Source organism: Alligator sinensis, unplaced genomic scaffold (genome assembly GCF_000455745.1).
Source record: "Alligator sinensis unplaced genomic scaffold, ASM45574v1 scaffold119_2, whole genome shotgun sequence".
Classification (NCBI taxonomy): domain Eukaryota; kingdom Metazoa; phylum Chordata; order Crocodylia; family Alligatoridae; genus Alligator; species Alligator sinensis.
The window spans coordinates 1,436,094-1,464,053 of NW_005842242.1; the positions used below are offsets into that span (position 1 = coordinate 1,436,094).

Here is a 27,960-nt window from a genome sequence, read left to right on the forward strand (position 1 = left end):
GCAAGCTGTATTAAGTGAGGAACATTTCTGCATGTAGAATCTATTTTTTAAATGGATCAGAATCCAAATCCTTTGTCTTAAGTTTTTTTTTTTCTTTTTATGACAAGGTTTTGGTCCACCTAGGATGTTAGTGATATGACCTTCACAAGCCTATTATCAGAGCATCATGGAATCTTTAATATCTCTAGTTTCCCAGTGCCTGTCTGAAGCAGGAATCTGCTATTGCCCCCATTTTGCAGATAGACATTCTAGGTGAATTGAAGCACAGAGAAACGCACACACCCTAGACCCTCAAAGGCAGTTAGGCACCAGTTAGGCAGTGTGAAACTTTGGTCGCTGATTCAATTCGGCAGAGATTCGGCCCGATTCGGTGGCAGAATCTCCAAATCCAAATTGAATCAGAGGACCATTTAATCTTTCCAAATTGAATCGGAGCCCTCCAAATCATTTCGGAAAGATTCAGAGATTCGGACAGACACAGCTTTAAATGTTTTTTCTACGTATGTCTAGGTAGCAGGTGACTCGTGAGTGCTGTGATGCTGGGGCACGTGGAGTGTCCCACAGAAGTACAGGGGACTCCCCAGGCTGCTCGGCAGCAGACCCAGAAGTGCACTAGAAGCACTTCTGGTCCATTTCCGGGTCTGCTGGGGAGCACACTGGGCCCCCCCCCCATACCCGATTTTTCAGCGACTGGTGTCTCCTAGGTCTGGGGGGGGGGCACCTGGGGTCCCCCTGCTCCTGATTGCTGAGCTGGGGGAGCATGGGGGGGGACCCCTGTCCACTCCCCAGCGGACCTGGAAGTGGACCAGAAGTTCTTCCAGTCCACTTCCGGGTTTGCTGCCGAGCACGTGGAGGGCCGCACCGCACTGCTGTGGGATGCTGCATGCGCCATAGCATCACAGTAATCATGAGCCGTGCGTGGTACCTGGAGGTATGTAGAAAAAACTTTTAAAGCTGTGTTCATGTCCGAATTGCTGATTCTCCAAATCAGCATTGAATCTTCAGATTTGGATTCAGCTGAATCGAATCGGGGACAGCGATCTGAATCAACACATCAAATCACTGTCCCTGATTCAGGCCAAATCTGAATCACGTAGGGCCCTCTTTGCACACCCCCACACCTAACACCCGTTAATTTCAAATGCAATGTCTTTGCATTTTATAAGGGTTTGCCACACTTTGAGACCCTCATGCAGGTTATTCCTATTGAAGGCCGCACAGTTAAAGAATTCTTGTGCAACCTTTGGCAGAAGCTTGCAACCTTTGACAGCTGTGCTGAAATCCCTAAATCCATCCTCAGTCTCCTGAAACAAGTGTCCCATTTTGAACCAGAGGCATTCAGCAACTCTGAAAAGTATGCAGCTTAAGTGTCGCACCCAGAGGCCGACATTTTTAGCCTTAGCTCTCCTTGCTTCACTCGCCCCATCTGGAAATGGAGGCTGCTGTCCACCTTTGTGATATACCTTGAAATCTTAGCATAAACAGTACTATTTAAAACACTGTTCTGCATGATGAGTTTGTCAGAGCTGATGTCAGAAAGTCCTTCCTGTTCCATCCTCCCTGTTCTTGGTGAAGCACCGAAACATATGGCAAATGAAGTCTGATTTTTACTCAACTTTTTCATCTGCATGGGACTTATCTGGGATTGGGGAATGCACTTTCTTTGAATTTAAGAGCCATTTTATGAGAATCTTAATTAGAGGATGTTAATGTTCTGACTATATTGCTGAGAGCATGTAGCTCCCTCTTGTGGCTAATTAAACATTAAAAAATCAAACTTGGGGGGAAAAAAAGAATTATATCGGTTGTCACTGCTGTTCCCAAAGAATAGTATACATGCAAGACCTGAGCTTCTCTGTTCTTCCCATGCCTACAGCTATTGTTTGTCATTCCCAGATGCACTCATGTTACCAGCAAACTCCTAGAGCCGAAATAGTGGTGGGGCAATTTAATCTCCATTCCTATTGTCCGGATTTCGTTTTGCAGCAGTGGATTCTAGAAGTGACCTGCATTGGGAGGTGGTACCAATGCAGAGGAGAGTCTTTCAGGTCTTGCCAGTGGTAAAATTGCCTGGATGTGTTTCTTTTTGAGCAGATTTGTAGGAGAGAAGGGCCTGGTCTTGCTAGTTCCCACAACAGCTAGGATTCTTAAGCCCAGCTCTCTACTTCCTGAAGCTCTGATAAGAGGAATGGGTCAGTTATTCACCCTGCAAAATTCAGATCTGTAGTCACCCTGAAAATGGCCTGCATATAACTTCTGCAGGAGTGGAAATTGCACGTGCCCAACTGATGGCATATGGTTACAGGAGTGTGCAGAAGGACTCTCTCCCAAAATATGACAGAAATGGGACCCAAGGCTCTGCTAAGGTGGAAGACGGGTTATGGCCTGTTCCCGGATGAGTGTAAACAGATTGTGATACCAGATAGACCTCACCCATGTCACAACCTGCTATAATGCTAATTAACCTTTGTCAAGAGATGACAGGAACTTAAGAAAGCTTCTCATGTTGGTAAGATAGGTGCCAGGTTCCATCATGTCTCTCTTGTTTTGCTGCGGCATATTGGGAAATACATGAGGAACAACTCCTTCCATTTGTTTTCTTGAACAGGAGGAGACAAGACAAAACAGAGTTTTGCTCTTAAATTTCCCTTCAAATTCTTTGAGAACTGAAACTTTATCTGCAGAAATATTTTATTTCGTGTCTTGGGGCAATGTTGTCCTTATTTAAAAAAATAAAAAAATAAAAAGAGAGAGAAATTATTTTGAGGTTTAATAAAAAAATCTTAGTGCCCACTAATCTGCAAACCAGCTTTGCTGAACCCACAGCAACGTGGCAACAAACATGCATTTCCTCAGGGACGTTATTAAACTCTGCATATTTATTGCCTCCAAATGGGAGTAGTTCCAGATTCCTAATGCCGCCTTTTTCTTTCCTTTGCCTGAGCTGTGATTCAGACCAGCACATAAATATTTGACTTATTGTTTCTGTGGAAACATTAACAATATAACATTGGTAGAAACAAAAAGAACTTGGAAAAACAGCAATAGGAAGGAATGGTTTGGCAAGACTGTCAGCCTTAAAGAGCAAGATTAATTTATAATCCTCCTAGATTCTGGTGTATAAATACAAATTTGCAAAGCATGCCGCTTGTGACAAACACTTGGTAGTTCTAGAAGTTTACACACGCTTCTGCCCACTAATGCGATATACGTTTGAATAGAGATTTTCTCAAATGGGGGAAGGAGGCTGTGAAAGCCAAGAATATACTCACGCAAAGAGCAGGAATTCCATCTTTGTGACTAAAGCTATTTCCTGGGCATGACACCCAGATGTTTTCAGTAGGAGATTTTACTTGCTTTAACAACAGAGGGAGGACAGCAGGAAGATGGGGGCATGAGAAAATATGAAGCACAATGTTAATCTTTCTTTCAACTCATTTGAGATCAATAATAACCTTCACCTAAGTAGGAAACACTGCATATTAATAGCTGCTCACAATGAAACAAGTCTCCACACTTTTATCCCAGTCCAATTGAACGTGTTTCTTTCTCCACTTAAACGACAAATATGGATCTCTTACCATTGAGACCTGATGAATAATGTCTTGCATTCAAAACCTTGCCTAGCTCTATCCCAATGATTCAGTTGGTCCAATAAAACATACTGCCTAAGAAATCCTTGCTTCTTAAATAAAATCAAATCATAGTCCCTCCTCATTGGGCAAGTTCTGTAGCAGCAGGGTAATGGCAACTTGGAAAATAAGTAACAGGGGCCAAGAGGGATACATTAATACTTAGCATTACGATCCTGTGATTAATCCTCTTGACTGTTTCCATATCTAATAATAAAAGTGCGCTCTTTTGTCTGTGAGATTAAATCTTTCAAATACAGTTTCATTTTTGAATGGGAAGAAATAAAAATACCAACTATGCCTTTTCTTCCACATGAGGAAAAAGCTAAAAAAAAAAAAAGTTTGTGTCAAATTACAGTGTTTGTAACATTTTTGATCCGTTGGGCCCTAACTCGTTTGCTTTCTCTGCACAGGTTATCAACAGTGATAGACCGGAGGGATCAAAGTTTCGAATCTCTGGGAAGGGAGTTGATCAAGACCCAAAAGGAGCTTTCAAAATTAATGAGAACACTGGGGAAGTCTCAGTGACACGGGGCCTTGATAGAGAAGCAATTGCCAATTACGAAGTAAGTAGACTTAAAATTGTGCCCTATATCCCATTCGCAGTGCGTCTTTTCCTGTATTTCTGGAGAGCTGCTTTTTTTGGAACTGCAACAGATTTGATTATTTTATCACTATTGCCCTTCTCCTACTTCTGTCAAACTTGCAAGTAGTTTCCTTTCGCAGAAACAACTTCTGGATGTTGTCAGTTAGGTGCAAAATCAATAGATTTCATATATTTTCATGTCTGAGAATAATGTTTACAGGCCAACCAAACACCATTGTGCTTTGCCTATGTTAATTCTACCATCTGTGAATTTAGGGGAATATTGTGTGGAAATCAAGCGCACAGTTGATTTGTGAAAGCAAAAAAATTCTTGGACAAAAGGAGGTTGTCTATGGAAAAGGTGCCCTACAAATAACATCGCATTTCTTTCTTGGCTGGCAATAAAATTAGCCACCTTCTGCCTCATTTACATTTCATCATGTTTCACCGTTTAATTTTATGACTATGCAGCTGTTATTTTGCCAAGTGGTCCATAGAATAACATACTTGCCCAGGGCTATCCAGCTTCTGTCACGTGAGCTGCAGTCCCTGGGCTGCATACAATGCAACCTGCCTCCACTTCGCATGGAAAGCTGAGGCAGCAACTCCCTTGCCCCTACATACCAGTATCCACTTGATACCATGGGCCATGCTGCCCCATGGGTGGAGGCAGGAAAAAGAAGCTGGAGGAGTGGCGGGGAGCCTGGAGTCGCTGCCCAGCACAGTAGCAGAAGGAATGGGGGAGGTGGTGGCCAGGCAGGAAATGCAAACTGGGGAGAGGGGAGTTAGTCTAACCTGGCTAGGCTGAACTGGTTTGTAACGGACATTCCCTCTGGACTGAGGAAATTCAAGCACATGCCTTCACTGGCTCAGGCTAGAAGCCGGGGGGGGGGGGGGCACTAGAGCAGCACCCCCTCCCATGCACAGTGCTGAGCTGATGGGGTGTGGCCAGGGCCCAGCAGGACCCCTGATTAGGGAGAGGTGATGCCTGCACCATCCCAGGCTTTCCCCCACTGGCTGATCATGGGGCAGAAGTGTTGTGAGACCCCAGCCCTGGGCTAGTACTGTGAGGTAAGGCAGTGGAGAGGGTGCAGTACATGTATCTGTTGATGATATGGAGCTTTTCAGTCTCCCTCTCCCTGCTTGTTTATACTGTCTGACAGGCAAACAAGCCAGCATGGAGATGATAACAGTGATTATCACCTCATCAGCAAAACAATAGGCTCTCTCTATTACTTTAAACTCTTCTTAAACAGCTTCTCGGCTGACCTGTTGATTAGGTCCAAAAAGCACTAAGCGTTCACTGTTCTGTCTGCCTGTCCCAGAGAAATTGGAGTCATACACAGACACCTCTCTGCATTAGCTAGCATACCACATGCCTAGGGTTTGTGGGGCTGGGGTCCATTCTGTCGGAGATGGAAGGGAGGGAGTGGGGGATTGGTGCTTCAGCAGCAGTGGGGGGAGGGGTTGGGTAGGGGAAGCCAGGCAGACCCTGCTGTACCTGTGATCTCTGCTGGTGCTCCAGCCAGGGAGCAGAGGGGAGGGGCCAGCTCTGTTGTGGAGCAGAGAACCCCACCCAGCACAAAGCATCCCAGAATGCTGGGGGTGTCTAGTTTATCTTAAACCAGCAAGGGGTCTGGGATGGACATTGCATAAACTGGTTTGACTCAAATCAGTTAAATCTGATGCTACATTCAACCAGGTTTATCTCAAACTGGTTTCAGCCATTTTCAAACTGGTTTATGTGCACTGAGCATTTGTTCTGTTATAGGTTTAAACCAGTTTCTGATCACTTAAACCAGTTTATGTGTAATGTCTGTCCCTAGCCCACAAGTTAATCTCTCCAGCCTGTGGACCACCAGTCGGCCAGCACTAGACTAATCAGCTCTGCTTTCTAATACTGGGTTCCTATCAATAGAGCTGTCAGAGAGTCTTGTTGTCCTGGGCATATATCCCAATATACACGCAGGCATGCACAGGTTCTGCAGGAATTAAGAATGATCACTTGATTTGCGAACTATTAAAACTTTTCTGGATGGACATATGGACAAATGACTTGGAAGCCTGTAAAATAGTTTTAGGGCATGTCTTTGACACGCATGGTCTGAAGACTGTAGAGCTGTTATTTTGTACTCTCTAACACTTTGATTGTGCCCCTAAAAATGCCTAATTATCTAAATTAAGTTGGAACCAAAATGAACTAGATTTGCACGGTGCTGCTCCTGCCACAGCTCTGCGCAATTGACTTCTGTGGCCTCACCCGGTGTGAAAAGCCAGTCAGTGTTCCAGATCCATGGTGTACCGACAGTTCTGGTCATTACTATCAAACCGTTACATTGCTATGGTCCCCAGTGTGTTGTGATCAATAACTGTTGTTTTAGATGCTTTCACTTTCTCCTGCCACTTGAAAGGGATTTCCAATCAGGAGAGAAGCTATGCTCCCTAAATGGGAAAGCTTTAAATTCATCATGTTGTGGCTTCTAAGATCTAAATATAAAATAAAGGGATTCTTTCTACTTTAGGTGAAACTGAAGTTCAGTTTTATACTATCTCCTCTCCTCTTAAAGGGATCATGTTATTTTAAAAAAAAATCTACATAGTTTCACTTTACAGATCCCTTTCTCTTATACCCCCCCCGCCCCCACCCCTGCTCTTTCTTGAATTTTTCAAATTAGCTTTCACTTTAATGCAGGAGCAGGCAATTATTTTGGGCAGAGGGCCGCTTACTTAGTTTTGGTAAGCCATCGAGGGCCTCATGACAGGCAGCCCAGGGCAGATAAATATTAATTTTCTACATTTTTTAGGGAACCCACGGGCTGGATAGAATGGCCTGGCAGACCACATCTGGCCCCCCAGGCTGCATTTTGCCCACCCCATGTTAATGCCTTCAAAACAACCTGATCCGCACCCCCCACCCCCGCCCGGAAAATCATTGCAATTTTTAGTTTGATGCATTTAAATATGAAACCATAAATGTTCCTATCTGATCTGGCAAAGCATATGCTAAATTATGACAAAAAACGATTTCCCCAAAAGAGTCTCTTTTTAAGCAATGCAAATCATATAAAAATAGTGCAGAGCAGAAGATTATCCAGAGCAATGCAAATGTATATTTTAATGGGCTGTAGCTCTTTCTGACTGACCTGTTATATAACGCTGCAGCTCAGCATGCGCACTGAAGTCCTGTTGTGCAAACTGTAGTTGCAAAGTTGTATAGAAGGAGAGCTCTCAACTTGATTAGTCAGTCTTTGAAAAACAATGAGCTGGATTCAATGAAGATGTATCAGGATGTCAAGAAGGCAGCAGGATTTTCTCCCCTGACGTCCTTGATGCACTAAAAGATGAATTGCTTGAAAGTCTCTTTGGTTTCTGGCAGGCTTCCCCCTGCTTCCCCCTCCCCTGTGCAATATTGATATCTTTTTAAAAGTACAATGAAAATGGAAAATAGTGTAAGAACAGAACCTCATGAAAAAGGATAAATATTTTTTGAAGCCAGCACACAGTACGGTATGTAAAAAGTGAAGCCCATGGATTTGAGCTACTATACCTGCACACAGGGCTGCTGTGGACAAGATGTACACGCAACACGTTATATTGTATCATGAGCACATACATGAGGGATCAGTCTGAGAACCATGTAGCAGCCAAGAAGAAAGGTGCTGTGTCTTTTTTTACTTTCTGGTATGTAAGGATTTTTTCCACTCTCTGCTTCTTTTATTTCTTGGTTTGCCACCTTGTGTGTAATGTCCTGGGAGTGGAATATCTTATGCTCTCTTCAGCCTGACGGGTTAGAAATCCTTATCTTCCCCCTTCTCTTTTTCCCACTTTCCCCCTGGGGGAAAAAAAAAAAAAAGAGTGCCAGGCTGCAGGTGAGGCTGCCTTGCTGCGGTTGAAGCTGGCCCACTATGCCAAGAAATATCTAAGACCCGTGAACCTGAGAGGGACCGAACAGAGGAAGGACCATGGCTCCAGGCTAGTGGTTGGGATGGAGACAGTCCTCTGCTGTAGTCCCTCCCAGTTATTTCTGGTTCAATTTCAATGACTGTTAAGTGTAAAACGCATAAGCAGCTGTCGCAGCAAGGACTGGAACGCCTCTCTTCTTTAGCCAGGGACCTTAGCTGCTAGGCCATACAGAGTCATGCTTTCTCTTGCACTTGTTTCCTGGCAATATTGCCATCTCCCCCTCCTTTAGACAACTGTAGAAGAAAAGAGCAAGTGCTAATATGACGTTGGTTCCCTCACTTGGGATACAATTTCAGGCTTTGGATTCAGAGTGGAAGCAGGTGTCTCATTGAAGCTCTCACTCAGGTGCCTGAGCTCTAAGGGGAGGTAGGAGGCAATTTCTTGTACCTATTGTTTCCTGTAGACGAGGTCGACTGGAGTCCTTGTTCGGTGTGTAGGTTTTTGAATTACCCTTCTGAAGTGCCTACCTCTGTTTACATGATGTACAGGAAGCCACTGTGCCTAACTCTGGGCTTTGGACTCCAGCCCGGGGGCCAGGCACTGGAAAGTTTGGCACTGAATTGCCAAATCCTCACTGTGACTGAAGTCCTTCACAAAGGCTTCCTCAATGTATTTGCAGTGGTCACAATGCTTAGGAGGAGCTGCCAATGCAGAAGATTTTTGGCTGGAGATTTTAGACACAGACTCATGTAGCTGAATCCCCAAATGTTGATGAGGCTTGTAAATACAATAAGAAAAAACTTCCGTAGTCTCTGAGCACTCATTTCTCTCCCCACTGAAAATATGAAACTGTTATAGAATTTCAACGCTAACGTCTTAGAAGCCCCAGAAAAATAATGACCCAAAAACAATTACCAAAATGAATGTAAAGGGATCTTAAAGTGATACAATAACCATATACTGAACAGTGTTATTTTAATTTCTGTATTTTAAATTTACAAAGAACCGTACTCTAATGGAACAGAATTGAATATTCAGAGTAAGTAATCAAATATGTATTGCAAACACTTTCATTGTGTTTAGCCTCTTGTTAAAGCAAGGGTAATACATTATAAACCTACATTTAGAAAACGTTTACAGGGCAACTCTTTCATGAAAAAAAAAAATCAGTAAAACCAAGACAGGAGAATCTACAGAAGCAGATCTTCTGCAGTATGTACCATTAAGAAAACCTGTAAATGGCAGTTCAGTTGACTCCAGTATTTGTATTTATCCCAAGAACTCAAAGTACTTCATAACCATTGACTTCAATGTGAGAAGAACTATACAATGAGCCCTTTAGAAAACCCTATCCTTATGTGGATAACATTCTTTAGGTGCTATATACTAGGGGTGTGCAAACCAGGCCCTATTTAATTTGCATTCGAATTCAGCCCGAATCCGGGACAGTGATTCAATTCATTCATTTGGATCACTGTCCCCGATCCAATTCGGCCGAATCCCAGGTGCGCCCCCAGACCCAGGAGGCACCAGTTGCCAAGCTGGTGGAGCACGGGGGATGTGGGTGGTCCCCAGCGCACTCCCCGGCAGACCTGGAAGTGGAATGCAAGTGCTTGTGGTCCACTTCCAGGTCTGCTGGGGAGCCTCCCCGCACTCCTGTGGGACGCTCCATGCGCCCCACCATGACAGGATTCACGAACCCCCTGGTACCTTGAGGTATGTAGAAAAAACTTTTAAAGCTGTGTCTGTCCAAACTGCCAAATCTTTCTGAATCTCTCTGAATTGATTCAGTGGGTTCCAATTTGATTCGGAGAGATTAAAGGGTCATCGGATTTGGAGATTCAGCCACCAAATTGGGCTGAATCTCCACCAAATCGAATCAGGGACTGAAGCTTCACACAGCCCTGCTGTCTACACAAATTAGACAGTCTAAGGATTGTTGTTTTTATGATGCACCTTATGGGGGAAAGGGGGTATTTCCATCAGAACTGAGTCCTGGCACGCTTTCTTTGGATGCTTCTAATTGACCAGTATCCACAGTTAATTAAAGGCACAGGTAGCCTGACTCACAGCTGCCGTCAAGACAAGAAGTGCAATATTTGGTGAGTACAGCTTGCCTGTTTGAAAATATACCTATTTATATGCAGCAAACTTGTGCAGCCTGTTGACTCAGGGTGAAATTGCCCTCTGCACACAGACTTAGCACATGGGCTATGCACCACTAAGTCCCAATTAAACTTTCAGCTCTATCTGTTCATGGTATTTGCAATATTTCATATGCTTAGATTTATAAACTTCCCTCGGGGTTTTGGTAGGGTGTAAGTGATGCATGCTCCTTGTGCTGGCCTAATATGCAGAGGGGAATTTCAGCCTAGCAGCAATTTGAAGTCTATTTACAATCTCTTTCTGTCTTGAGATTTTTTTTTTTCTGCCCCTATTTTCATTAGTTTTTACTCAAAGGGTTAATAGCATTTTAGAATAGAGTGAAAGACACTGGCTCCGTCTGGGACCTTTGCTAAAGAGCAGCGCACTGTAGTTTAGTTTTCTTGTTTGATAGCAGTAAATCAGCAGTCATGAAAGAGTGAAGGCTGATACCTCACTCGCATTGAAATACACTTGTGATTACCACTAGTTTGATTGCTTTGAGCGACGCATTGGAATTAGCTAAATGATTCCCAAACATCCCAAATTGTGAAATTCTAGAAATAATATTAGTACCAGTAATGATTCGTTCCCTTAGTGACCCTGCTGTAGTCCCTTAAGCACTTGCAAGTATGATAGCTTTTGTTGAAAAAAAAAAAAAAATCATGTCAGTTAAACTTGAGAGAGAGAATGCAGTTCCACAAGCCAGTGCATGGGGGTTTCTTTTAGCATTTACCTGTCACAGCATGAACAATCGTGATGAAATTGTGCTTCCTAAAGGAAATTTATCTGTCAGGCAGTGTGGGACCAACTGGCCGTGTTCATTTTGAGGCAGCACTTTTCTAAGAACAGGTGTTAGGTGTGATAGACAGGATTACCAGACATAGCTGAAAGGGGTCAGGTGGTTGCTTGATGCAAACTGAAGTTGTATAAAGGTGGGAGGAGGACAGCTGGGGTGGGAAGTCTGTAGGTTTTCGTGGCAGACCAAGGTGCAGGGGGCTCCCAGTTAAAGTGCCTGCTGGAAGACTGGCAAAGAGCTACTAGAAATAAGGCGTCTCTGGCAGAAAGGCCTTGGGTGAAGGCAAAGGTAGCTCTTGGATTTGTGTCGAACAGTTTTATTTGGGAGCTTGCTGAAGACTGTCAGTGCAGGCAGTAAATAGTGCCCTCAAGAAAGGGTCTGAACAGACTCTGGGTGTGGTGTTTAAATCTTCCTGGGCCAGTGAGATAAGCTTGCAGCCTACAGCTCTTTATTTACTATGATGGAGAGGCATTCAGCTCTAAGAATACGCTCTTGGAACTAACGTCTTTAATTTTCTTTTACGGTCTGAATGCTCTCAGTCAGGCTGGCTGGGAATGGTTTAACACAATGTTTTTGTTTGAAAATGCAGATTTGTCAAAACGGAAACCTTTTGCTTGAATGTTTCTCAAGCCCAGGGAGGAACTGGTCCAAACTAGATAGGCTGCTACCCCATAGCATTAACAACATAGTGGGCATGTCTACATGGGCAATTTAATTCTATTTGGCTTTACTCTGTAGTAAATTTGCTGCACAGTAGATTAATGTACTGAGCAGTAAGCACCTCCATGTGTGGACAGTGATGCTTTACTGTGCAGTAGATTAGTTTACTGCACAGTAAAACAACTTGTGTAGACACGGCCAATGATGTACACTTGTGTAGGAGAGAAGAGGCCCAGATTCAAGTCACTGGCTTGAATTGGGCAGTTTAGGGAATGTTGTAACAGCTAAGCCCTTGGGATGCCTTCCCCTTTCTGTTTGTGATTTGGGGTGGTGGGGGTGGTCTCCGTTTTGTCCAGTGGTGGGAGAAGGTAGTATTCTACATCTAGGTCGATAAGCATTACCAGGAAATTTTGAGAGGTCATTTTTTTTTCTTAGAAATCCATACAGAGCTCATCCTTGAGCTGCAGCTGGAGAACATCTATGTGACAACCATCATTAGACTAAAGAAAGAAATGCATCTCTACAGCTCTCTAGAGCTAAATTCCAAAAGGGAAGAGGTGCCATTCACAAAATGTTCCCACGATACTTGATTTGGAACAGGGGTCTTACCCCTAAGCCAAAGAAAGACTTGAACGCTATTCTCCTTCATTCTTGATAAGTGCTTGAAATGCAGGTCTGCCTGGCACGGAGTGAGCCCCACTATTGTCTCCTCTATTATGTAGAGGGTGCCTGAACCCCTTCTTTTCTATATTCAGCTAAACACATTAGTCAGATTTGTGAGTAATTTCTAGTGGATAAAAATACAAATTCTTCAGCTAATCAACTTAGTGTGAGCGTGTATGTGTTTTTAAAAGTGACCAGCCTTTATTACACTTGTTGTTTGTAAAGTAGTAGTACCCAAGTCCCTACATGGGATTTGAGTTCTCCTGTGCTAAGTACTAGAGCTGTGCGAAACGGGCCCTATTCGATTTGGATTCAGATATGGTCTGAATCGGGGACAGTGATTCGATCCATTGATTTGGATCAGCGTCCTTGATTCAAGTCAGCCAAATCCAAATCTAAAGATTTGATGCTGATTCGGCAAATCAGTGATTCGGACACAGCTTTAAAAGTTTATTTTCTACATACCTTAAGGTAGCAGTGCGGCTCGTGATTGCTGCAGTGCTTTGGTGCATAGAGGGTCCCAAAGAGCGATCAGGTACTTCTGGTCCACTTCTGAGTCTGCCAGGGAGTGTGCTGGGGGGCCCTCTATGCCCCCCTGGCTTGGCGATCGGCTGCAGGGGGACCCCGGGTGCCCCCCCAGACCAGGAAGCACCAGTTGCCGAGCCAGGGGGACATAGTGCCCTCTCCCTCCCCACCCACATGCTCCCTGGTGGACCAGGGAGTGGACTGGAAGTGCTTCTGGTCCACTTCCTGGTCTGCTGTCAAGCACACTGGGGAGCCCTCCCACGCTTCTGTAGGATGCTGCATCTGCTCCAGCAGTGCAGCATTCAGAGCCCCTGGTACCTAGAGGTATGTAGAAAAAAACATTTAAAACATTTACGTCTGAATCACCAAATCTCTCCGAATTGATTTGGAGAGATGAAAGGGTCCCCTGATTCAGTTTGGATTCTGAGATTTGGTCACCGAATCAGGCCAAATCTCTGCCAAATCGAATCATGGACTGAAGCTTCACACAGCCCTACTAAGTACCATACAAATAGTTAGGACAACAGGGCCTCTTCCCAAATAGTTTACAAAGGAGGCCCAAATTCAAAGTGGAATGTCAATTAAGTCTTAGGTATGCATTCAGCTTGTCCAAAACCTCCAAAGCTATGTGTGTGCCTCAGATTCTTCATCCAAACCAGATCTAATCCAGACTCAAACCATATTCAGGGTTGGGTATTTAAATCCAAATTCTGTAAAAATGTCATAGGCTCAGGTGTGGGAGCTTGGTTGGGATACTCCTTTTCTCCTCAGTGATCTTGATAATACGTTTGCAAGATGTAGACTATATTTATTTTTAGGCTCCAATTAGATTCAGGATGCAACCAATTTATCGAGGTGGATGTATGCATTTGGATCTAACAGTCCTTCAGGAAATGATTCCATTGAGCTTCTAGTACTGTTTTGGTTCTAGGATGTAGAAGATCAAGTTCTTCTACCTCCCCCCTTTAATGAGATGATCTTGCAGGAGATCTTGTCGCTAGGTGAGGAATGAGCTTGGAAGCTCTGTTCATTTCAGATAAGCACCCAGAAATGCAGCACCATCTGTCTTAGTTCTTTATATCTGCCCATTTCCATGTGGCATCCCACAGTTGCTCATATTTTTATTTTCACAATACTCCTGTGAGTTGGGGAAGTACCTTTAACTCTATTTTATAGATATGGAACTGAGGCACAGCAAGAGAAAGTGATTTTTGATAACTATCACATGCAGATAGCAAAGACAAGTGGACATGAACGCGGCCCTAGGCTAGTGCTCTAAGCCTTAACCATCCTTCCAAAGACGGCAAGGGTTTTCAACATCTGCAACACTGGAGGACGTACCTGCAACATCTCTTTCATAAGATATTCATACTTAGCAAACAGGCTAATGAGAGAACCAGTATGTATGTTGCCACAATGCAAGACAGGCTAGGAGTATATAATTAGTTTTTCTCATGGCATTAAGGCATTTCTAATATTTGTTCTATTTGAAAGAAGGAAGTATAAATGTGCCAAGTAATGATGACAGTGTTTGGTGTAGTCCTTTTCCCAAGCTTTTGGTTTCTTTCTTTTCCATCCAGGTTCAGTTTGAAATTAAGATGGGCCTCAATTGTACCCTGGGTTTAATATCCTGGGATGAAACTCTGGTCCCATAAGTTTTTTAAACTGGGTTGATGAAGCTGGGTATCATCCCAAGTGTCTGGTTCAGCTATTACAAAATGAAAAATGGTTACAAATGTCCAGATTCAAACTTTGTTAATATTTCTGGTAGAGTTAAGATCAAGCAGTCCTGCACATACTGCTAATACAGGACTTAACTTTGGCATCCTGTGGAATATTGTCATACTCAGCAAGAAGTCTGCGTGCATAAGGGTGGTATTATTGTGCCCATAAAGAACAGGGGCACGCTTGAGGATAGGAGTCAGATGAAGGCTTGACAATAGATCTCAACTTCATCATCGGGCAGGGGGCTGGACTCGATGATCCTCCGGGGTCCCTTCCAGCCCGAATGTCTATGAAATCTATGAAATTCTTGTTCTAAGGCACGTACGTAGTTTGATTCAGGCCCGTTAGAAGTTGTCAGCAACTTTTTCTTATTTTACCTCACTGGCTTCCTCAGAACTATTTATTATCACAATTAATAGGAGCAACAAATCTGACCCAGAAAAGCAGCAATATTTCCTGATTTCCTTTGCAGCACTGCCAACATAATTTGTTTGAATTTCCTTGTTTTGTTATTATCAAAGGCGAGGCATCCTTGTACTGGAAGACAATCTGTCACTGCAGAAAACAAGCTGCAAGCCCCTACAATTGATTTCACACCTTGTACATGTTAAACATTTTCTAAAACAAGTACAGCCCTTCACTTTAAAAAATAATTAAACCAAATTCTTTGTGTTGTTTCATTAACAGTTCCAATTGCCTAGGTAAATTTTGTCACAGCCCTAATTTGCATGATCTTGTTTAGTAGCTTATTCGAACTTTTTTTGTTTCATGCTTCCAGAGCATCAGTTTCTAACTGATTATTTCTACTCCACATACATTCAGATTTGGAAGGCAGTTAAAAAAAAAAAAAAAAAAAAAAGGTCTGTGGCTGCCTGCTGTATCCTCCGAAAGCCTGGATAGAAACAGATACAGGCTAACCATTGACTTGCCAGCACATTGCACCTTGAAGCTAAGACTTCACAACTGACATTCCTGGGCTTTGCATTTAGGGAGGAACGATAAGGGAGCTAGGATCTTATCATTTCAGAGGGCTTGAAAAAAAGCTCATCTGGGGGGGAAAAATGATTTTTTTTCTTACGGAATTACATATTTTTCTAATGAAGGGTTAAGTTGTTTCTTTGAGGTAGTGCTCCTATACTTCTTGATATTCAGAGGCTCATAATGCCACCCACTAAGTCACCAATATAAATACGACTGTAACAACAGCGTTAATGCAGTAATAGATCTGTTTTTTGGAATGGGTTGTGGAGGAAGTGGGAAAGTGACTTATTGTTTCTGCTTAGACACACGTATGATGGACGGCATATGAACTTCCTAAATACTGTAGAGCTTGCCAAAAACCAGGCCAGGCCTAGACATATAATACCATAATTGAGCTCTGGGAAGTTATTTGATCAGCTTGTGATCAGTTTGAATAAAATTGGAACAGATTTAATGGTTCATCTGCACAGACTACAGGGTGGCAGTTCATGAGCCTGCCCTCCCTGAGCTTCTGTGCATGGCAAAGAGTTTTAAAAGTAGGTGCTGAATATTTAGGCTCTCAAATCTTCATTCTGGACTGTTTAAAACCTAAGCACTCTTGATTTCAGTAAGATCTTCTCAGTGCTCAGAAAAGCCAGGTCACTCATTTAGAAACTTATGTAAGAAATTACAATCAGATTTTGAAAACCTCTCATTTAGGCACCTAAAAGAAGTGCTTAGTCTAATAACTGTTCAGCACAACTACAGTTTCCATGAAGATCTTTGGGCGTTGTTGGATGTAGAGGATTTCTAGAAGTTTAGTCACAGGAACTATATTTTAGGCTTCTAATTTTGAAAACATTGGCTGTGTTCCTGAGCACATGCAAATCTTTGCACATTTTTGTTAGTCTGCAAGTGATTTGCCTGTGATACTGCCAATATGTACACTGTTATAGGTTTTGAAAATGTTGCCTATGTCGTCTTTATTTTTTTCTAAAATAAATGAACTAATACTGTTTTTTCAGCAACTCTTACCTAGTATATGTTTTTTCTTAATCCAATTTGTGTTTGCATAATACAGTTGATCGCACTCTTGACTTAAGGCTCTGAGGGTGTACCTATATGTGCACTTTAATGGGCATTAACCTATTTTAATGTGCATTAAAGCATCACTAAACAAAGTACTATTTAGTTAATGAGCATTAAAATAGGCGAATGTGCATTAAGCGTTACTTAAAAAACGTGCTCCATAGTTAATGTGCATTAAGACGGGATAATGCACATTTTCCTAGTACCTCACCATGAAGGTACTAGATTTAATGTGCATTAACTAAAGCACACTAATGCATGTGTAAATATGCCGAGAACTGTGAAAGCACAATTAAGAATCTGAATATGACTTCATAATTGATCTCTTTATTTCTTTTATTTTTTTCCACCAAAACTAAAAGCTGAAAACCCATGAATCAAAATGACATTAAAAGATCACTGTAGTGAAAGACCTAAGTGGGCAGCAGTAATTTATATTGTATGAAAGGAAGAATAACTTGCCTTGCGTATAAAGATCAAGTTAATGCAACCATGTCCAGTTCAGAATGTTTTTACACATTCGGATATTGAAACAGGGGTGCACTTTTGATCCACAGTTGTTCGGATATGCTTGAGTCAACAGTTGCAGCACTACCTGGAGAATCTGCTCTTCACTATGACCCGTGGTTAAAAGCTGGATTTTCCAACAGAACATGGTGACTGCACATTTTTATCCTTGCAACTTGGGTTAGAACAATAGCAGGCCTCCTCCATGACATTACTACATTATTTTTGTGTGTGGCATATAAACATATTTACAACTATTAAATTAGCTTTGCAGCTCTAGTCTATGTTGCCTGCTCCAGTAGAGCAGGGACTGCCTCGCCCTTCTGCTCCTTAGCCTGCTCCCTGCCTGTGTCTATCAGCTTATAGGGACCTGGAGGCAGGGGAAGAGATCCCCAGACCCCACTATCCAGGGTCTACACAGCACGTAGGGGGAGAGACAGCCCTTGTGGTGGGGGCTTTTCGACCCTCAGCAGCCATCCCCCCACCCCTTTCTCAGCTGCTGATTTCTTCAGCGGCTGCTACAGGAGGGTGGGGATAAGGAGTCCTCCCAGCCGGATGCTTGTGCATGCAGCCAACCATGGGGGCACTGGGGAGCCCTCACCTTGGGGGGCTTCCCCTTGCCCCAGCCCAGTGTCCCCCAGACCAGGGCAGCCCCAGGGAGCTGAGGGGAATTATTTCCCTCTTGAACCCCAGAACTGCTTGTCTTAGGCTCTGCAAGTCTCAGCCAGGCTCAGAGAGTGGAGGAAAATTCTCCTGCTCCTCCACAGCTAGTTTTGCCTCAGCTGCTGCAAGTCTGAAGCAAACCTAATGCAGGGGAGTGGACCAATTTCCCTTCACTCCCTAGGCTGTCCCTGAGACTCGCAGCCTTAAGGCAAGCAGCCCAGGGGTTCAGGAGGGGACGAATGCCCCTCAGCTCCCTGGGGCTGTTTGGGACTGGAGGACCCTGGGCTCCTTACCCAAGGTGGGGGCTCCCTGATGCTCCCATGCTGGGCTGCATGGGCAAGCACCCAGCCAGGAGGATGTCTTCTCCCTGCCTCCTGTGGCAGCCACTGATGCAATCAGTAGCTGGGAAGGGGGAGAGGGGGAATTCCCCTCAGCTCCTCAAGGAACCGAGGCGGGGGGAACCTCCTGAGGGGGAGGCTCTCTCAAGGTAGGCCAGCACCCAGACAGGAGGCTCCTTAACCCCCTGTGGGGGGACAGCGGTGGGTTGGGGACACTTGGCTGGGCTGGCAATGGCCAGCAGGCTGGGAGACATACTCTAGCACTCCCTGCCTACTGGCCTGGCTCAGTGAAAGCCTCCCCTCTGCCTTTCTCAACTGAAAACTGAATGTCTGTTCAGTTGGTTATCAGTTCAACCTATGCAGATTAGAGGAAGCTGCCTAGACTGAATTGATTCTGCCTCAGGCTCTTTAACTATCTATACTTAACTTTACAGTATGGGGGGTTTTTAGGTTTGGTTTAGACTACCCATATTTTCTACTACTGTAGCTCCGCAGGCAGTCATTGGGATTTAACCATTAGACTTATTCTGAGGATTATTGGCATTTTCTGTGAAGGGCTTCTCTCCCTCATCACTCTTGGTGTCCACAGAAGCTGGTGTTCAGTATCTTGGAGCAGATTTGTTTGCTCACAAAGGCCAACAACTGAATTGCTAAATGGATGTTCCTCCCATTCTGAGAGTTGGCCCCTTACCTGGTTGTCCAAATTGAAGGGACAAGACATTTAATGCACTTGAATGCCTGATGGCGAAGCTGTCCTGTGAATAAATACAGAACTGACCTGTGGACTGGTCTTTCTCCCCGTCTAGATGGACACAATATGGAGTCCTTATTCCTCAAGCAATTTTTAGATTATTCCAAACATTTATATTAAATCCAAAAGCAATTAGCTGTGAACCATATGTAACTGTTGTCAGCAACTGAGTAGTAATTAGGTGATGTGAAATCATGCAGCTTTTGCAACATGAATGTGTCTCATGACCTCAGTCCATATGTCTCAGGGAAAAGGAAAAAAAATGCAGCCTTAATGAAATCTCAGTGTTCAATAAGAAAAGAAAAGAAAAGACAAGAAAGACAGGACTTCAAAGGAAGGAAATATTCCATACATAGCCATTAGGCATGATTGTTAACACCTTGGAAGGTAATATATAGGTTGCATATTGGGATGTTGAAAATTCTGGTGCTGCGTAAGATCTACAGGGTTTGCAATAAATATATATATTTCCACTAAATTACTCACATATCATGGTTCCAGGCAAATTCAAAAGTGGTTGTTTTGAATTACTTCCCCTTGAGAGTAAGGAAATGAAATCCATATTTTGCTACTGAGACAGAAATGGGTATTGAATCAAAAAGCACCATTAGGTTGCTATCAGGCAATATTACATGAAATTTAGCTACTTTTACATGGTCTTTTCAGTAGGGGGCTTAGTGATGATGTCTGTCAAAAAGAGGAAAATTAATCACCAGGAGAGTAAAAAATGGTTGTAGGCTTTAGGGGAGCATTAGCCAAAGAATACTAAGCACCTTCAGGAAAGATCTGGGTACCATCAACCCTGCAGGTCACAGGTGTAGAACCAGCTCAGTATCTTGTGGCAGGTATAGTATTCTCAAAGAAATAGAGAAACTCGAGTTTTAGCCAAACGTACTTGCTTATCTCATCAGCAGTCTACCAGATAAAACCCTGATTCAGAGGCACCCTGAACACAGCAGGCCAGCTCCTCCACTAACGTGAGCCGGGATAGCTTCAGACCTTGTCTGCACCGGAAGGTGTGTCATCTTCTTTTGTCTATTTGGCTATAGTAATATAAAGCTGTACAGATATTTTCACATGGAATAAACACCGCTATGAGGCATCTCACGACAGTCGAACTGTGACCACACTTCAGAATATCCCAATATAATTGTATTGGTAGATAACAAAACAGTTTTACCAGAGCAACTTTCAAGTACAGACTGGGTGAGTTGCCTTCAGTAGAGCCCGCTCTCTCTTTTTCATGTAATGTCAGCTAGGGCTGTGCAGAATTTTGTCCGGTGTTTCGTTTTGAAGCTGTTTTGATGCATTACGAACTCAAAACAGCAAAATCAAAATGAAGCAAAAGCCTTTGAAACAGCTTCAAAATGAAACAAGGGCACTCGAAACGTTTTGAGTTTTGAAGTGAGGCTTACTTGGCTTCAGTGCCGGTCCCAGCCGGCAGCAACAGCCTGCTGTCATCGGGCAGGCAGGTTGGGGGCCCACCCATACCCCCAGGAGGGCTGCGGGGGCTGTGCCGGGTTTCTCTCAGGGGTGCGGGCCCCCAATCTGCCTGCTGGATGACAGGAGGCTGCTGCTGGTCAGGGCCAGCTGCAGCACCAATGTTCCCAGTGCTGGGTGCAGAATAGCCTATGGGCGAAACATCAAAATAGCATTGAAATGATGAAATGAAATGGAACAGTGCTTTCAAAACGAAACTCGAAACGAAACACCGTTCCATCGAAACAGAAGTCGAAGTGGAATGGTGCTGTTTCACACAACCCTAGTGTCAGTTATCAACTTCCAAATGTACGAACCACTATCTGGCATGCTTGCTCAATGTGTGGTTTCCATCTGCTCCATCTGGGCATTTGTAAAGATTGCAGCTTTCAATTAAGTGCTGTGATGTTTGTTGGGTACCACGTTCAAACGGGGCTGTCCGAGATGTTCATCTTGTGAAGTGTTGTTATGAAGCATCCGTATCCAGATCTCAGTCTGTTCAGCTTGACCCATGCTTCTGTGTCAAGGTTATGCCCAATGGGGGACTTGCCTGGTGTTGGTATAAAATGCTGTAGGATTAGATCTGAACTTTCTTAGTGGTCCGCTCACTTCATTGCTGCCCTATAGGTTTGATTCAGGTTTGATTCAGTCCTGAATCTCTTTCAGGACTTATGGGCTTGATGTATGAATGTTTTCTAACTTTTAAGTCTCTTAGGATTCCATCTATTAAGGTCTGCAGTTAACAGTTAGTGGAGCAGGTGATTTTCATCATCTCTTGCCTCTGTTGCCAGTAATGATATTAGGGTCTGTCTTCTTATGTTGCTTGGTCTAATGCCATGGAGTACTGGGAGTATGTCTGTAGGCATGTAAGTTGTGTAGCCTGTTGTGAATCTCAGTGCACTGTTAAGTATGGTGGGGCATATATCACTGCAAGTGTGGGGCCTCTGAGCACTTCGAACAAGCCTGTATCTTGCTGGTTAAACATCATAAGGCAGCAACTCATGCAGAGATTTTACCACTGACCTTCTGAATGAGGTATTTATAGGGGAGGGAATGGTCTAATGCAACTCCTAGGTAGGTTGGGGCATGGTCATGGGGAAGGATGTGGTTGTCTACTCTGATATTCATTGTGCTCTTGACTCGACGATTGTCCAAGTGGAAAAGTGATGATACTGATTTATTGATGCTCAGCTGTAAGTGTCACTCGTGGAAATAGTCTCGTGGAAGTGTCACTCGTGGTAAGTTCCATGTCATTACTTAGCGTATTTTTGTTCTGTCGTGTCAATTCCTTGGGCTACTGCTGCAACATCATCAGCATAAATGTATCACTTAGATGTTGTATGCAGGAAGTCTGAGACATGCATTGAAAAATATTGGTGCTAGCACTGATCCTTGGTGGACTCCATGCTTCAGAGTTCCTACTCTGCTTTCTTCTCCTTGGCTAGTAATGAGTTTGAATGATCGGCTAGAGGTCATGTTCATGATGAAAGTGCATAGGTTGCGGTTGGGTATCATAGAGTGCAGTTTATAGTTGAGGCTTTCGTGCCATACAATATCCTAGGTGGTTGTAAGGTCAGTAAAGACTGCACCTGTCTTCTGCCTCATTTCAAATCCAATTTCTGTCAGATGTAAGTAATGTAATCTGGTCAGTGATGCACTGCTTTTTTTTGAAAGCCAGCTTGTTCTTTTGGGAGCTAGGGATTGATGATGTTTTATTCTATTCAGGATTATGCACTCCATGAATTTGTGTGTAATTCAGAGTAGTGAGATGGGTTGGTAGCTCTTTGGGTCCTCTGGTGGCTTATTGGGTTTCAGGATAGCAATGACGTCGGCTTTTTTCCAGTTTTTTGGAAGTCAGTTACTTTCTAGACATTTATACATGAATTTCTGAAGCCGTCTTTTTATTGTGGTTATGAGCTTGGTAACGAATTCTGGGAATATCTTATTAGTTCCGGCAGCCTTGCCAGTTTTGATCACTTTAATAGCTATGTCAAACTCATTGTCAGAAATGGGAGCAGTGAAATTAAAGTTGACATTTGGGTGATTTAAGTTGTTCAGAGTGTCTGGTGTCTAATCATTTCTGTGTGTTGCTTGGGTTACTGTGCTTGCTGTTGTTGCATAGTGTTTTCACAATGGAGTTTCCGGACGCAGGGCAATTTTGTTTTTTTTGGTGCCTTTGCCTATAAGGCAGTTAATGATGCACCTTGCTTGTCTGCTTGAATGGATCCTATCCAGCCCTTCTGTGGTAGTAAGCCATCTCTCCTTTGTGATATTGTTCAATGTGGTAGCCAGCTGGTCTGTAGTACGTTTTTACAGTTGCAGGGTCATTGCATTGTTTAATGATGTTAAAGAGCTGTTCACACTGTTCATCCCAGCATGGCACATAATGGTTTCTGTAGCCTCTAGGTACATATAGTTTGGCTATTTCATTTGAGCAGCTTGTAAATGTTTTGTAGTCTTGATTAGTGTTGGTTTCTGATGGATCCTCTGATTGGTTTGCTCTCTAATTGGTCAGCCTTTGGTATTTCTTCCAATCCACCTTCCAAAAGTTCCAACTTGGAGTTGGTCTGGGCTGAAAAATCTGACTGAGGAATAGGGGTCTGCTGAGATGATGGATACTTGTCAAGGACTTTTCTTATCAGTATTTTACTCAAGATACCCTTCTACCAGAGCGGAAGGTACGTGGCTCCTTTTGGTTATGTATAGGGGTTATATCATTCAGGCTTGCCCAGAGAGAAAGATTGTCTCCATTGCTACTGTTAATAGAGTATCTCCAGATTTGATACTGAGAAGTAAAGCCACTTGCATGTGAGGTCGTTTGGTCATAAATAGGCAGGAATGTGATTGACAGCATGGCAGAGGGTGGTTTGTAGATATTGATGATGATGATGTCATTGACCTGGACAGTGAGGGAAGGATGAATTATATGAATATAATCAGCCTAAGGAAACACGTGTCCATTTGAAAAGAAAAGGATTGAGTCAGTGGTAGATAAATGCACTATGAAAAAATACATTTTCCTGTAATAACTAGGTTTCAGGCAGAAGTTGAGGATTGAAGGTTTCCTAGCGTATAGTAAATCTGAAGGGAAAAAGCACCATATATTAGAGTGTAATTTGTGTACTAAAGCACTAGGAAAGAGGCCAGGTGAATGACCGCTGGTATCTCATTGACACATTAAGTAGAAGGGCAGAAGTGCTTTGCTACTATTATGTGGAAACAAAGATGAGAGGTGTGTGGGTGGACCTATGAGTGTGTGTCTTTTTTTTTTTTTAATGCAATGGATTAACACATACAGCTTTGGGGCCTTATTCTATACACTCTGATTATTTGATTGGTGTAAACATTTATGGCTTCTGTATTCTATTTGAATTCTTTAACTACTCATAAGCCCACTTAAAACCTCTTTCTTTATGCTGGTGTCTTGTCGTGGGTTGCAAGCTTTAACTATTATTATTGTATCAAGATGTACAGAACATAAAATTCAATGGATCCATTTTTTCTTTCAGACTGAATGTAGGATACACTTAGATTCATTAAAGGAAAATATTCAGGTCAGAGTGGTAGAAGGTCTATTGAATTTCATTTCATAAACTTAAATTATAAAATATATGTCTTGCTTTTATTTTATATTTTTATGTTATGAATCCTAGGTTAGCTGCACTGTTTCAGGATTCATGCCTAGTGTTTTAACACATTCAATTGTACAATTAAAAGTGTCAATTTTCTTCATTAAGTATGTAGAATAAAGAGGTTCCAGTTACAGTTTTATCTGCAAATCAAGAATTGGCATATGTTTGTTAGATGTGTAATAATTTCACACTTGCAAATATGTTTTGAAACTAGACCTGTCATAATTACTGGTTAAGAAGTAAACAGTGTTAAGCTGTCAAAGATATCTCTGTGGGCATTTTTACACATGAAAGCGCTGCAGCGCCGGGCGCTTTGAAAAGCGTCTGGCGCTGTGTCGCTTGCAGTTGTATACGTGGCAAAATGCACGGCAGCATGCAGATAATGGCGGTGGTGCACTTTTGAGCTAAAACACAGAGAAGGTGTTTTAGTTCAAAAGCACACCACCGCCATTGTTTCCGCACTGGCGCTATTTTGCCGCTTATGCAAAGCCTCCGTGTGCATCTACTCGTGTGCAGAGCAGACTTGATTAATCGAGTCTCAAGCATGATCTCCAGCGTGTCTGAGCATGAAGATGTGTGAATATAAATGCCCCGTGTGCCCTATCTGCATTTTTCCATTGGGCAAAATGATGGACAACATAAGGGTTTAAACTCACATTTTTAAAATGAATATTAGTCCATTATGTCTTGTACCTTATAAACTTTTAATTTTGTACAAACTTCCTAATTTTGCATATCTTGTTCATTTTACTGTAAATAGTCTTCGTCATGTATACTGTAGATTTTAATGCACCTTGTAGACTAACCTTTCACAAGCCGAGAGCTCATTTAATCAGATTCTAGCAGATGCTAAACACTGCCTTATGCCTGATTTCCGACTAACAGATCTAACTACCTCGCTGTAGATGTTAATGTTATGTGATATCAAAAAGGTACTATGCTTTCAGAAGCCATTGGCATCCTTGTATCATTTACTGGGGAAGCATGAAGTCAACAATTAGTGGAGTTTGGAGGACTTAAGCTTGGCTCTTAGATCTAAATACTAAGGTAGATTTTTTTCAAGTGGTTGTTCAATAGCCCTGTCTGTCATCCTGAAGAGAAACAGAGGAAAGTTTCATTAAAGGGAGAAATCCTTAATGGCCCAATTATAACTTATCACTGCAAAGACCAGCACAGTGGGTTAGATTTTCATGCCAAATAGAAATCAACCGATCATTAAAAAAGTCTCATGGTATTAGCACATTTTCATAAATACACCCCCTTCTGCCAATAAAAATACAGTCCATCTATCACAGTTTTACACACAGACAAAAACAAATTATATTAAATTGGAAGAGGTAGAGGTTACTGGAAATACAGAGCAATACTTTTGTTTCCTGTTCTCTTCAATAGTTAATACTACTGGTAAAAATCGTAACAACAGTCTGATTACATATCTATTTATATAACTTTTTTTTTTCCTGGTATCATTCCACAGCCTACCAGAGAAGCACACATACACACTTATATCAGGTAAATAAGATGAAACGGATGAAATTTCCTTTTGGATGGACTTCCTATGAGACTTGTCGATGCATGCCTGCAGTCTTATGAGCACAGTATCTTGTGCATCCAATTACCACACAGTTTTCAGTTGCTTAGAGACTCATATTGTATTTGCAGAATTGCAGATGAATATTTAGAACTGGGATGAGATGACCACTCCCATCTGACCTTGGCCAAACAGCTTTGATAGGGCATGTTCTTCAGATGAGACATACCAGGGCTGTACCTGCTCTGACATAGGCGTTATGCTAGGATTTTGCATATCAGCCAGAGATTATTATATTTTTCACAGGTGGGATGGCCAGGAAACATTTCTTTTTGATCCAGTAATGATAATATTTCTTTGAAATTGCCTATCAGCTTGAGTTAAAGCCATCCGTGTAGTCTGCCCAGGTTCTGAACCCTATCTGATGTGCACGCTCAATCATTTCAGTTTGCTTGGATGACTTGTCAATAGATAAGGATGAATTTCTCTGTCCGTTTCCCCATTCTCCCACCAAAAACCGAATATTTTATATATATATATATATATATATATATATACTGCTCTTGTAATTAGTGACTTTCCTAAAGATTTAGAGATGATGACTCCACATTTCCTGAGTTAACATTTCTTCTTTCCCCCCCAAATCTGTCAAATTTTGATTTGTACAATGTAACCCCATGCGAGTCCTCATTAAGCAATAAATTCCCTTTCACAGGTTCCTTAAATATTATTTCCCATATTTTCTACACCACCTAGAAGGCTAGAGTTGCCTTATAACACCCCTTTGATATTAGGATTTCTCCAACGCAGAGTAACTGAAGAAACGTTATTGGGTTGGGAGTGCTCTTCCACCCACCATAATTCTATGCAAGGTCCTGACTGCTCGAGAAGCCTGATCAAAATTCAGACTTTCTAATTTTGTAGTCACTTGTTTGGTAAAAATCCGTATTTCCATTCATATTTCTTCATCCTCTTCTGAAATGCATGTCACTGGCAGCTGCCCCTTATCCTTTTTTGTGTGAAAGGAGGTGATGAATTCATCAAATTGTTGTCTCTATAATTTACTCTTCTCCACCTAGCAACCCCACTGTCTACTTCTGTAACCTCTTGTTCCTTATGTGCTTGAAGAAAATATTATTACTCTGCCTTATCCTCTTATGAAATCTTCTTTTCATTCTCCACTTTTTCCCTTATCTTTTTTTTTATGGACTCTTACCTTCATTTTGTAACCTTTCTACTCCTGCTGTCTGGTTTGATGTTTTGTGTCATTCACTTGCTTTCTCTATACTCCTGTCTTTCTGTTTGTTTATTCCTCCATACAGATCTTTTAAATATATTTTTATTAACCTCATTGTTACAAGTATGCACAACCTGTATGTAAAAATAAATTTCTCCTTAAATACTTTCCTCTGCTTTATCAAATGCAGTTTCTTAAATTTAAGAATCTTTGATACTGTCTTTGGCATCAGTTTAATTCTAACTAAATAACATACTGCCATGTTTTTACTATGCCTCTGATCCTTTCCTCTGCCTCTGCAATAGTCATGTTCTGTGTTACTGAACCTAAATGAAGAATTGCAAGACTTGCATATGCATCCCTTCTGGAAACCAGTGTAGTGAAAACTCTGAATTTTGGATTACTTGCCATGTTAGCCTGCAAACTTCTTAGATATACAGTTCTTTATGATCTGTATCCAGAAGCTCAAGGCATGACAGTATGTCAGAAATCCCCATATTCTTTACTGCTTTAGGGCAATAAACTGAAAAGTTTTCAAGTGGTTGAAATAGGTTTAACAGAAAAAGATTCTCTATTAGGATGTATTTATTATCTTTTAAAGATTTATAAATTGTACATACCATCGAACCAAATGTAAAAAAGTTAATACTGAAATTAAATTAGAAAGGAGTACAAAATGTGGAGACAATAGGAATGCAAATTTTAATATGGATTAGTTCTATCTCAGGTTAAATTATTCCTTGGAAAATAGTGACCTTCAATAGAACAAAATTAATTCTATTCCTTAACATTGTACTGGCCAACATCACTGTTATTGGGCACCTATACATGTGCAGTGAGGCTGCTCTGACGTGCTGTAAGTACAGTGGTCCGAGCAGACTCGATAAAACGAGTGGTGGAGCGTGGTAATCATTCAACGAGCTTTAGTTAAAGGACTCCCACTGCCATTTTTCAGTATGGGGACGCTGATACACGTGATGCTCTGGGCGCTTTAATTAGAGCCGGTCTTGGAGACAGTCTAACTAAAGTGCCTCCCCTCCCCAACTCCTGGAACATGTGTTTAACTGCCCATTGATACCATTTGGAGTTATATTCAACCCCAAGGTGTCAGTAGGAAAAAGGACCCATATAGTTATAG

At 42.4% G+C, this 27,960-nt stretch overlaps 1 protein-coding gene across 3 annotated transcripts in view; it reads left to right on the forward strand.

The window, feature by feature from the left end:
* The window catches only part of CDH13 (cadherin 13), a 744,241-nt gene that overhangs the window by 342,539 nt on the left and 373,742 nt on the right, over positions 1 to 27,960 (forward strand). For all 3 annotated transcript variants that reach the window (XM_025208638.1, XM_014521695.2, XM_006027433.3), the window contains exon 5: positions 4,046 to 4,198. In XM_025208638.1, the coding sequence (XP_025064423.1) occupies positions 4,046 to 4,198 (153 nt within the window). The remainder of the gene's footprint in view (positions 1 to 4,045; positions 4,199 to 27,960) is intronic.